This window comes from Mercenaria mercenaria, chromosome 6 (assembly GCF_021730395.1).
Source record: "Mercenaria mercenaria strain notata chromosome 6, MADL_Memer_1, whole genome shotgun sequence".
Taxonomy (NCBI): Eukaryota; Metazoa; Mollusca; class Bivalvia; order Venerida; family Veneridae; genus Mercenaria; species Mercenaria mercenaria.
This window is the reverse complement of record NC_069366.1, coordinates 6,099,643-6,112,893: the sequence shown is the minus strand read 5'-3', so window position 1 is coordinate 6,112,893 and position 13,251 is coordinate 6,099,643. Positions and strand designations below refer to the sequence as shown.

The window sequence follows — 13,251 nt, the reverse complement described above, 5'->3', positions numbered from 1 at the left end:
ATGCAATACTCTTTGATTATTTTTTTTTTCATAAGAAGCAGTTTGACTCAAATAGCTATGGCTAATCTGATGTAAGTTCAAGCAAAAATGTGTATGTTTTTAATGACCGCTTTTAGGTAAAACAAAGGCCATAACTATTTAGACTTACTGTCTGGTGTCGGGTAGAGAAAGGGAGAAGAAGCAAAATATATTCATTACTAAAAGACAGTGGGTCTCCTGGCCTTCAGCTTAATACAAAATTACTCATACCAGGTTTGCGAGCGTAGCGAGAAGAAATTTTCTTTTTTTTTTTTAAATGCTTTGAGGTCTGAATTGTAGTTTTTCCAGAATGTAGTTGAAACTCGATATTTCGGACTCCATTTTCAAGTCACGTCTCAATAAAACGTGCACAAAATATTTTAAGCGGAACCTCGGTTATCTCGAAGTAAAAAGTTCGATCCCTTCAAGTTCGAGAAACCGAGTTTCAACTGTATATGCTAGCCGTGTTTTTTAGGTTGGTGCGTTTGGTGCACCCCTGAATCAGATAGTGTATATAATATGTATGCATGTATACCAGGGTGTGGGAGTTTGTTTTTTTTTTCGAAACTGGGGGAGGGTTGCGAGTTAACTATTTATTTGAGAACTGTTTTCAATAAAATTGTCATCTTATTTTTAAAAAGTGTCTATGGTCAAATCTTATCACAGTCTGTCGTGTACGTTCTTTTAAGACGTTCATATCGAAATCACCTCTGAATCCAATCGTGGACTTACTGGCTGGTTTATATTGTACCGATAATGATATAATCATATTAGAAGTGATAAAAGCATGCCATAAAATGATAGTTTAAAAAGTCACTGTTTTACTCGTCTATGTATTGTTCAAATGCTGGATTTGCGGAAAAGACTTAATCATGTTAATGGAATTTGTAAATTTATATGTATGTATATATGTGTGTGTGTATTTGTATGTATATTTGTATGTGTGTGTGTGTGTGTGTGTGTGTGTGTGAGTATATACATACGTATGTAAGAATGCGATTGTGAATCAATTGAAAGCTGTCTATTGATTACCCTTTTCTTTTGCCTTGTATTTCGTTTCGACAAGGCATGAATAGAAGGGTGATATCCATCCATATGTTGTTAATGCCAAATTTTAACAAGATTGCGTCGTATAGTTTACATATAGTTAAGTATATGTTCACATAGTACTTGTAATTGATATTGTATGCACAGAAACAATTCCTGGTCATTTTAATATCGGCTGGTGATATTCTCGCTTTTCTTATCTTTGAAACTAAGTTGTACTTGTTTGATTCTTGTCATGTTAATGCTCTTTGTGTATATATTTGTATTTAGTTTACTTATTTGTATTGATGTTGTTTGAATAATTTTGCCATGATGCTCTCCTGTCTGTGGAGGTAATAAAGAATCTATCTATCTCTGTCTATCTACTGTAGGTTTATGTCATATTATGCCAATTAGGAATTGCAAAAGAGATATTTTTAGTAGGAATTTTTATTAGGGTGCTAAGACCCTTGTAGTAAGTGGTACCATCGATGATTTTTTCGAAAGTCAAATACAGAATTCTAGTGAGTGTTTTTAGGATAAAGTTATATGTATAAATAGAAGGAAACAAATATACACTTATATGGCGGTGTTCCCTTTCCTGCTCTTATGCCTATGTATACAGTATAGGGTGCTGTTCATACATTGAAATTTTAAATCCGACCTGTAGCCAGATTTTTTTTCAGTTATCTGAGTGTAAGAATTATTTTTTTTTCATTATGTTTGAGCCAGATTTTTTTTTTCAGACGAATCCAGCGTCAGGTTTTCTCTGAAAAATATCCCAGCCCTACCCCCAACGGAATCTCAAATGGTCGGTCCCTAATCATATCTTTTTATTTATTTTAATTAATACCTCGAACAAAAAAATCAAAACGTTGCAAAATACGAGTAAATAAATGAAGAAACTCGCTTCCACTTTTATGGAAAATTTGTTGAAATTACTACTAATGGCAGCTGTGGTCACTTATGTAAAATGTCTCGAGATAATGAATCCAGTTATCACAATAATATTTCCAGGAAACTTTCGACAGTTGAGGTAATCTTTTCAGAAAACTTCGCTTTATCAAGATTTTAAGTGTCGCGATAGCTACCTATTTATCTCGTGGCAAAAATATGCCACCATAGTTCATGAGTTTAGATAGTATCAGATAGTATCTGGATAAGAACAAAAATATGTACATTGTTTTTATCAAAGTTATCTCCTTTTTTGTTCTCAGAGGACAAATCACTGGCAGTCAAACTGGCTAACAGGTATGATTCATTCACACTACTTGAGCATTTCTGCAAAAGCAGCATAAGAAAGACGTGTAACAGTTCTTTGAACACGGTATTTAAGAAGATGAACTGTCTGGAAGTTCAGTCCCTTTAAAGCTTCCTATTCCCGAGGTCTTTTCTCCTGAATAATAAGGACATTACAAGTAGCTTGCATTTGCGCATTTTTTTAATTTTTGATGCTTAGATGGACATTGCTTGCTTATATGGAAGTAATAACTAAACATCACCAAGCGTCGTTTTTTTTCAAGTGTATGAAACTGAATTTATAACGTGCTTGATCAAAATTGTTTCGATAGATATTTTAGAATTTCCTAGGCATTTGTGTTACCTTATCTTACTAGAGTAAGACTTTTTCCTCGAATGTATGGAATTATAGGCAGCTCCTCGAAAAAGTCCTTGTTTTACCAACACTAGACGTAGACGTTCGATACTTAAAAGTTTTCAAAGATGCTTCCATCAATAGTTTGAGGAAGGTTATTGTTAATTGCAGTATGTTGTATTTTCATTTCAGATGAGTGACTGTATATCCATATATCCTGGACTCCTGTCAACCTGGGAGGCATATCCACGTGTACACTACTTCAGAGGAAGATATACTGATCTACTTACAAGATTTAAAAGAATAAATAGTATGTCACTTTATATAATTTAACATATTACCCTTCCCGGAGCTAGTACAGCTAAAGATTCGTCATTAAATGGCGATATTTGAAAACGTTTCTTAAAATGAAACATTATAAAACTGACACAAAATTTTAAAAAAACTGGAACACAAACAATAAAGAAATAGTCATTTGAATAATATCAGTGTAATTAAATGTAACGACAGTCATTTGAAACACAATAATGGCATCGTTATTTCCGTATGTGGGTCTTCATTTGAATGTAAATGTGTATATCTTAAATTTGATAATCCTTTTTGAGCATAGACTGCAAACGAGCACAATAAATAATAGATTTGGTTTGACTGAGTCTATTGATGAGAGGTAACGGAAAGTGCAACGCCCCTCACGCCCCTCTAGCATCGGCTTAAGCAGAACTCTGTTACAATAAAATAACTCTGTTACAATAAAATAGAATGAACTGCATGAAGCAAAAGACCAGAAAAGATAACAACATTGAATCATAGACTATTATATATATATTTATTTCCATAGTTGTGAATAATGCCAGTATACATCTTGGGTTGAATGTCATACTAGACTAGCTTCAATACTATGATAATATTATATGCATGTATATATTTTTAATTTTTATTTTTAAAGTTGTGAATATAGCCAGTCTAAAACCAGATCTCTGAGAAAATTTGTAAAATAGGCTGGCATTTGTCACTTACATAATAATTGTAAAAAAAAACTATAAAAATCTGAAATTTTGTGACAAATCATTTATTATCAGTCTAGTGGCTAGTCTATTTTTGTTTGTTTGCAACCACACATTTTCATGCTGTTTTAAATACTAATGACAATTTTCACATTTCGTATTATCAGATAGAGATATATTTAAGGAACAAAAAGGCCAATTACATTGTAATTATTACAAGAATGTTTTATTAATGTTTTTATTTAATTGACATGAAATTATTTAAAAACTGAGTTTTTAAGATAATTTCTAGTTTTACACTTCATTTGATTGATATCGGGATATTTTAACAACCTGAACCAAAAGGTAAATCTTAAAACAGTGTCTAGCTTCAATATTCATTTATTTCAATCTATCTCAGTTGCTAGGCAAAGGGAGGTAATAAAAATTTTTCAGTCTTGCATTTCTGATGAATTGCAGCAAAATATACAGTTGTTAATGCAATTCTTTAACAAATATAATACAGTAGGTCTTATATTTATATTGTTCCCATTCCTTAGGTAAATTGTTTTTATCAAAAGTATACTTACACTTAAGTTGGAAGAAGCCTCCGTGGCCGAGTGGTTAAGGTCACTGACTTCAAATCACTTGCCTCTCATCGATGTGGGTTCGAGTCTCATTCGGGGCGTTGAATACTTAATGTGAGGAGGCCATTCAGCTGGCTTACGGAAGGTCGGTGGTTCTACCCAGGTGCTCGCTGGTGATGAAATAATGCACGAAGGGGCACCTGGGGTCTTCCTCTACCATCAAAGCTGGAAAGTCGCCATATGACCTAAATTGTGTCGGTGCGACGTTAAACCCACCAAAAAAACTTAAGTTGGGCAAAATCTAACTTGCAGTTTGGGGGCATGTAGAAGTTATATTATGATTGGTCATGTGTACAGTTGCTAAACGTTTGTGCAGCGAACAACATTCACATTTTTAAAGGGATTCCAATGCAGTTTCATACTCTAGATCAATGTCCATGTGTGATAATCAAACACTGTCCTCAATCGCCTCAAGGTTGCTGAACAAACTCCTTCCACAAGTTAAAAGGATTCCCACTCAGGATGTACATTATCACTATGAAGTGATGTTTCCAGGGATGGACAAACATGGAGTCCTCAGGTTCCCATCCTCCACCCCGTACTAGCATAATGTTTCCATAGTTTTAAAGGTGTTTCAAATAAACTTCATACATATGATAACCATGAAGTTTAAATGCATGTGACATTCTTTTTCTGGGGTGGACAGAAATGGAGCACCCATGACCACTCCCATCCCCCTGCGAAGTGTATATGTACATGATGTATTCTCTGGGTGGGCAGTAATGGGATACCAATACCCAACCCCCCATGAAACTTTGTTCACATGACTTCTAGGAAATGCCATTTATTTCTGTCCTAAACTAAGGTTGGGCAATCATACCCAAAATATGTCTCCTTTCCCCTGACTAAGTGATGTTCGTGTTGTTTTTGTTCTGCCCGTCCGTCCGTCCGTCACACTTCATTTCCGATCAATAACTGGAGAACCATTTGACCTAGAACCTTCAAACTTCATAGGATGGTAGGGCTTACGAAGCAGATGACCTCTATTGTCTTTCGGGTCATTCGGTCAAAGATCAAAGTCACAGGGACCTGAACATGGAAAAACGTTGCCGATCAATAGATTGAACACCACTTGACCCAGAATATTGAAACCTTATAGGATGACTGGACATGCAGAGTAGATGACCCCTATTGATTCTGAGGTCACTCGATCAAAGGTCACAGGGGCCAGAACATGGAAAACCGTTTTCGATCAATAACTTGACAACCATTTGAACCAGACCTTCAAACTTCATACGATGATAGGACTTACAGAGTAGATGATCCCTATTGTTTGTTTCGGTCTTTCGATCAAAGGTCAATGTCATAGGGGTTAACATGGAAAACGGTTCCGATCAATAACATGAGAACAACTTGACCCAGAATGTTGAAATTCTCAGGATGATTGGACATGCCGAGTAGATGATCTCTTTTGCATTTCAGTCACTAAGCCAACCGTCCGTGTCTCTGACTTTCGCTCCTGTCCGCTATTGACTTCTTGCCTATTGCTACTATGCTTTGCGGGAGGCCTGTGCTTTTCTACAAAGCATCTTCTAGTTACATTTAGTGATAACTGTAGTTAAACCTGGATTTGATTTAGGCCTTACAACTCAGAGTTCGTTTCAAAAATAGAAACAAAAATAACACGGGGACAAAAAGAATGTCTTATAATATTTTCTCTTTTTTCAGGAGCATTGCCAGAAACATTACACGATAATCAACTGATGACTTATCTAGAGGAGTTGAACTCATGTCTTGCAAATAAATACATACACATTATTGTCATTGGAAAGGAAAATCTACAATCTGAAGAGTTATATGTCAGCAAACCCGAAACCACAGACACAAACAACGTACGCCAATGTGCTTGCCTGACTGTCATAATATGCCATGCGGTAATAGACAATTTGGATGAAAAAGGAGCTAATGTAAATATTTATTTAAGTTTGAAAAGCAGTGAAAAAAAGAATACATAAATTTTCCTTTATTCTAACATTTTCTAAAGCAAGAGGAAATTTTGAAATATATTAGTATTCTTTTATTTCAGTATAAATTCTCAATTGCACTTTCACAGCAAGAAAATAATTTAATTTTCTTAAAACGTATTTTTCTATTCTCCGTTCTGTCGAATCCCTTGCGGGGTCGTAGACAATTGGCGCATGGAGCCACTGAGAAAGAAAAAGAAGATACATATACAAGTAAAGAAAGAAGAAAAAAATGTTATGAGTAAAACAGTCTTGCGAGACGTGGTCAATATGACTGACAGCTACTCAGCCATATTGAATCGTTCGAGTGTTGGAAGGAAAGGAATATAAGGCGGGCGGTTGTTTCAGTGGAAACAGTATTTTGGAAAATTTGAATTTGTAGTAATCTGTCGAGAGGCTATCCCTCAATTAGGTCAGAGGAAAGGCACGAGTACAGACCGCTGGGGACTCAATAGGAAATTAGTATTGGAGAGATCCAGACCCATGTAACATTACTGACTGGAGACTTCTATCTAGTAAGCTTTTGAGCGTTTCAGAACGTATCTCTTAGCTTTTTATGACTCGTCTTATCAAGGGCCAGAAGAAGACCATTTACTAACATTATAGATCACACAGGAATGTTCCCCCGAAAACCATGCTGGAGTTGACATTGAATGCCTAGGTCGGTAGAGTATTTGCAAAAACACATGTCAGAGATACAGGTTTACAATTACCTAGGTTTGACCTTTTCCCATTCTTTTTTTTTTTTTTGATCACAATAAATTGATATTTAAACTTAATGAGCTGGGTGTCCACCCTCTGGTATCACAGTGGATAAAGTCATTTCTGAAGGGTCGAACCCAAAGAGTAGTTGTAGACGGCTGCACTTCTGACACCCTGCCTGTCCTGTCCGGTGTCCCTCAGGGATCCGTCCTAGGGCCCTGTCTCTTTCTGGCTTACATTAATGACCTACCAGATTCTATTAGAAGTAAGGCAAGACTGTTTGCAGATGATACCATAGTATACCTTACAGTCAAGTCCTCATCTGATGCCCAAACACTACAAAAAGATTTGTACGCCCTTGAAAAGTGGGAACAGGACTGGTCAATGGAATTCAATCCAGACAAGTGTGAGGTGCTGAGAATTACTCGCAAACGAAACCCTGTCATGTTTCCTTACACCCTGCATGACAAGGAACTGAAATCTACCGATACCGCTAAATACTTAGGTGTTACACTAACTAAAGACTTAAACTGGTCTGAACATATTAATACTATTTCCTCTAAAGCAAACAACTCTCTTAAATTCATCAAAAGAAATGTTCAGACAACAAACAAAAAGGTCAAAGAGAAAGCCTATAACACCTATGTCCGTCCACAACTCGAGTATTGCTCATCCATCTGGCACCCCTGGCAAAAGTCCCTCTCATACAAAGTCGAAAAAGTGCAAAGATCAGCTGCACGGTTTATCTTTAACGACTATAACTATACAAGCAGTGTAACCCAGATGATTAACACCCTAAACTGGCAAACTTTAGAACAACGGCGCATACAATCTTCTCTCATCTATTTTTACAAAATCCGAACAAATCATGTATGCGTCGACCATAACCATCTAACACCGACCAGAAACCTGAACTACCTAATTCCACAGTCCCGTACTCAATACCACATGAATTCCTTCTTCCCCCGTACAATCAGACTATGGAATGGCCTTCCCCAATATGTACAGTCCAGCCCCAGCCTCAACATATTTGCTGAGCGGCTGGCCACTGTACATCTGCAGTAACTTCCTTCACTATGTTTTTTAACTTAGCACCTGTAGTAATTTTTATTCTTTGCACCTAATGAGTTTTCTCATTTTTAACACTGCCCAGACAAGCGCCTTCCAGTCATAATCGTTAATGATTGTTGGAAGTATCATGTAGATGTAGATGTTTTTAAGTTGGCGTTACATGTTTAGGCTTTCATTGTTGAGGTATATGACTCCCTAATCATTGGACTTCTGAAAAAGGTTCTAATATATACGAGAGTTATCTTTTCCGGGAAGAACCGATACTGTCCATTTATTTGGGTGAGCATCTAAAAAATTACCAGTGTCTGAACGGGGATTCGAACTACGGACCTCTGAATTGAGAGTCAAGCGCACCCATACTCTTCTATACATTTGCTCAGACAGATTGCCTGATGACACCACCTTAAAAATATGATATAGAGGTTTACAGTAGGAAAGCTGGTAGAATATATGAGATCGTCGTGTTTTCCATTCTCATTTGTTACACATAGATTTTCTGCCTTCGAAATTGCCCTCACAACAGTTAGGGTGATTAGTGGTTTTAATAATGAGCATAAGTTTGCACTTTTATGGACTGAAAATCATTGCCCGAGTGAAGTGTGTAAATATTTCAAGATTTCTGAGTAGGACATTTTGAGTCTCAGTATTCAACGCGTTACATTTCTTATTGATAAAATAGTTGCAGTAATTCGTTGTAAATAAACTAGTTTTTTTCTGTTTCTTTTTATAGGTGATCATGTCTGTCATTCAACATGCAGAAGGAGCCATTTTCCAAAACAGTACAGAAATTGCTGATACTATTCTGATTACATGCAAGATAAATGCCGCATTTTCCGAAACAGAATGCATGAGCTTTCGTGCAGACATACAAAAACTAGTACATAACACCATTCATGCTTTTAGAAATAAATTTGATATCATAATAGTATCTGAATCCCGTGATATAAGATACCACATATCTTTAAGTTATGAAAGACGCATTATCAAAGCATTTGTTCTCATTCAGTCATATTTAGGCCTCTTTGTCAAGGGCAAAAATCAAAGTATTCAAAACGCAAGGGGCGTAGCGACTGATCTGGTCGTACGCCATAAATTAAGAGATTTTCTATGCAACTGGCGTGCAATGACCGATCTTGACAAAACTGAATTCGTTGCACAGCTTGTAGGCCGACTGGCGCGTGACGTTAAATGCACGATTATTTCGCCAATGTCGCTGAAGTACGTTTTACCAGCTTGGTTATGCAATCGCCTTCTTCATGAAATCGAATTTGAAGAGAGTTTGGTTAAGTCGGTTTCAGCAAACACCAAAGAATATCTTGTAAAATTTGATAAGCTTTACAAGTCTTCACAGCAAAAGCAACCAATAAAAGTAGTCGGTTATAGGCAAAGGTCTCCTAGTTCAAAACTGTCGAACTATTTATATCGCAGTGTTCTGGTCGATTCAATTCAAAAAGATTTTACGTTTACGATTTCGAAAGTGGAAAAGGTTTTGTCTTCAATGGAATCCTTGACAACTGTAATGAGAAAAATGATGTTTGAAATCCAGGGCTATCTGAAACAAACACTCGTACATGATGCGAATTCTTTACAAACGGCTCCCGCCTTGAAAATCCCAGACAGTTTGCGCATTGAAATACTGGCGTAAGTGTATATGATTAAGTCGTTATAAATTATTTTCGTTGAAGATAAATACAACTTCCAGTCGAAATGCTTTTCTTCCGATGGACTATCGTTCATCGATCGAATCAAACTAAAGGCAGTGTATCTCCATAACTGTTTCTTTGGTACTTTTGTTTGCCATCGGTATAAGCGTACACCCGGTTTCATTTATCAAATGTGGTTAGTTTAAAAACTGAGTATTTTACAGTTATTTTTGCTAGGGAATTCAAGCATACCTTGTATCGTGTATTTGGTGACAAAGGGGTAGCAAAGTTGCACATTTTAAAAAAAATTAGTTTCCGTGAAAAATAGAAAAAACATTTTACGGAAATATAACATTAAGTCTTCATAAACTTGCAGCACTTTTGCATTCTTAATATCTAGGACCTCGTGGAAGTTTTGGTAATACCAGTTTAAATCATTTACGTTGTGTGCCGTAGCTGGCGCCTTTATTGCGATTTTTTTTATCAAAACTTTTCCTGCTTTACCGCTGTATGCTTTACATACTAAGCGCAGGAGCTTTCTCCAAAATGCACTGCCGTAGATTCGAAATTTCTTTAATGCTACTAGGCTAATACCTTTTGCATTTTACATTAAGGTATTAGATCACTAATAGAGAACCTCCTTTTTGAAGAGTATTCAATTCCTACCATAAACCTACTTTTACTGCAATTCTTAGGGGGCGTAGGTTCAAGCCCTACTGGGACCATTTTTTTCTCTCCTTATTTTCCTTTTCTTCTAGTAAGTTTTTACTTCTTTCAAGACTTATTATTGATTTCTTGTACAAAAATGGAAAAAGATTAATCTTATAAGCGATTTCTTGGTGTTCAAAGTGAGTTTACTACTTAAACAGAAGGGGTAGAGTTACACATCTTTAAAAATATTGAGTTACACGCGGTGAAAGTTCTCTATTTTGCTTTCACTCTTAGATTTTATATTATGGAAGAAATTAAGGTAGGTTTTACGTCTGCCCTAAGGTTATTTTTAATTGGAGTAAGCAAAATTCAAAACAGAAACACAGCATTCGACCTTATTTTTTCAATGTTGAAGTATAAATTCTATCTCAATAAATCCGTTTACTTGAGGCACCATAGAAAAAATGATATTGACATTTTTAGTTTGTGTTTTATAATTGTTTACCAATAGTTTGATGTTTCTTTTATTAAAATTAATGGTAAAATGAGTTCTCTGCAAAGGTTTTGGATTGAGGAGATACCATAAGTTATACACAATCGATAAAAAAACGGCACGGTAAAAGTTGTTTAAAAATTGCAAAATAGTGCAAAACACGGTTACCTTTCAAAATATACCAAGCAAAGGCCATTTAGTAAACATTACTATTAGTGATCTAATACCTTAAATGACCACGTGACCGACCCTTGCAGTGTTAGTGAGTAGACCAGTCCTTTCAATAGTGATACGCACATAGTTTATAGAAGATATACAGTATAGATAAACCGAAGTCTTTTACTGAGGTATACTTGTTGACTAATTCAGTGTTGTTCAGCTTTTTGTAAGCATATTTATGGATTTACCGCTTGCTGTCCCACCATACAGGATACGTTATATATAACATGTCGGTCACCATGGTATTTAGATTTCCTTGCACATTACAGTTGTCTTGTGAGCAGCAGTAAAAGGTGTCGTCCTTTCAATAGATGTAATAAAAAGTTTTAAATTGTACTTGTCTAGGAATTACACTGCGTATTTGTGATATACATGTATACATACATTTGTTTTATATTTCACTTAGGATCCAAGGTGTATATGGACTGGGAACAATATACGGTCAACTTGAAATTCACGTGGAAGAGCACAGTGAAGCAAGGATTGCTGAGATGATGGAGAGGCTGAAAATACTGACAAGAAAACATCATTTTCTTGATTCGTACACAATTAAGAGCATCAAACAATGATAGAAGGGCAATCTTTTAAAATGAACCTATATTTAATATCAAGAAAAGCAAGTTATGACACGTTGACGCTGTTGGAAACATTATTGTAATGTCATTCACGTCGAATATTTGACTCTACTACACAGTGATCAAACGCTAATAGTTTCTTTTTTTTATTTTATGCTTATTGGTGAAATACTGGAAAATAGCAGTGAGATATAAATCGATATCACTCACAGTGCCGAACTTCTTTTTTTCCAGATAAATTATCTCCCTTGAAATATATATTCGTTAATTGCCTCCCTTTGCTGCCTTTAAAATTACTGGATTTTACTAATACTCAAGCCATACATGAGTCATGAACTGCTAGACAATCCTATATAGAACAGGCTAGCTATATAATTAAATTTGCAAACGAAATAATGTTACCTTTGTCAGCTTGGTTGCTAGGCCTTGCCATAATTTCATGTAGCTACAGATATATGTGTGTTTCCTCTACTTTTTTCCATTGGTTCACTATCGTGTGGTAGATTTTACTGGCGACAGCACATTTAGTTGGTTGTTGTCTTAGTTAATTATCACAAGACATCAACTCAACCTTACGTAATATGCCAGCATTTACTTTCCCACTCCAAGCCCAGCCAGTTGTGTTCCAACTTCCATCCATTTTGTTACGCTATGCAGCTCCCAGATCAATATTTCCTAGCTATTTCTATTGAATCCATGATGATATTTAATTCTGCAACTTGATTTTCAAAGGACATACGCAATTCCACAGTTGTTTAGATTTTTCGTGTTGTTTTTTTTTAATCTGACCTTCAGCGTGTGTTTTGGTAAACAAAACACGCTTCCGGTTATTCAACGAACTGACGGATTGACCCGAAAAGATTTAATTATGCTTGTCAATGTCTCTGTTAGCCTCGGACTGTGTATTTTTACACAAAATATTTAAATGCAGTTTTTGTTTGTCGCCTTTTGTTTTTAAAAACAAAATGGCGTCGTGTTGATTTAATGATCCTAATCACCAATATTCGATATTAATGTGCCTAAGTGTCCATGGTAATTTAACGGATGTATCATATGTAGATCTAACACGGTAGCTTAAATAAATCCGAATTTCGTCATAAAATATTGGATTTATATGAAGATTTATGCACGTAATAAACAGAAATTTCGTTGATCTTCACAAGCTAGCATAAAATAAAAAGAAAATTTGTTTGTTTGCAGTGAGATATCGAAATATATCATCACCGATAAGGGAGACAATTCTGATATTTTCACGAAGGCGGAGCCTTCGTGAAAATATTCAATTGTCTCCCTTATCGGTGATGATATATTTCGATATCTCACTGCAAACAAACAAATATCCTCTATATATCGGGTACATGATGTCATTTGTGGAGTAAGTTTCTTGTTTTTCGTCCAGTTAAAAAATCTGTTAACGACGAAATATTCATTTTTACTCAGGTTTTTTTAAAAGAGCAAACTGGTATCATTTATTCATTTATATCATATATTTAAAACTAGGGTTTTTTTCCGGAAAATTTTAATTCTGACAATATGTTATTTTGTGGTGGTATGTTTAGGACATGCATTCATTTCTTTATGATTAAATTATCTCGTGCGCACGACATCTTACCTCGAGCGCACTTCATCTTATCTCGTGCGATGGACTTCTTATCGCACGACATC

At 35.7% G+C, this 13,251-nt stretch overlaps 1 protein-coding gene across 6 annotated transcripts in view; it reads left to right on the top strand.

Annotated features, from left to right (window-relative positions):
• The window catches only part of LOC123549796 (uncharacterized), a 29,840-nt gene extending 18,043 nt beyond the window's left edge, over positions 1 to 11,797 (top strand). For 3 of the 6 annotated variants that reach the window (XM_045338196.2, XM_045338201.2, XM_045338197.2), the window contains exons 2-5: positions 2,831 to 2,948; positions 5,937 to 6,175; positions 8,736 to 9,646; positions 11,418 to 11,797. In XM_045338196.2, the coding sequence (XP_045194131.2) occupies positions 2,831 to 2,948; positions 5,937 to 6,175; positions 8,736 to 9,646; positions 11,418 to 11,580 (1,431 nt within the window). In that variant the 3' untranslated portion in view covers positions 11,581 to 11,797. Of the gene's footprint in view, positions 1 to 2,261; positions 2,296 to 2,830; positions 2,949 to 5,936; positions 6,176 to 8,735; positions 9,647 to 11,417 lie in introns of all 6 variants that reach the window. The other 3 variants (XM_045338198.2, XM_045338205.2, XM_045338204.2) reach the window with 3 other exon arrangements.
• The last annotated feature ends 1,454 nt before the right edge of the window (positions 11,798 to 13,251 follow it).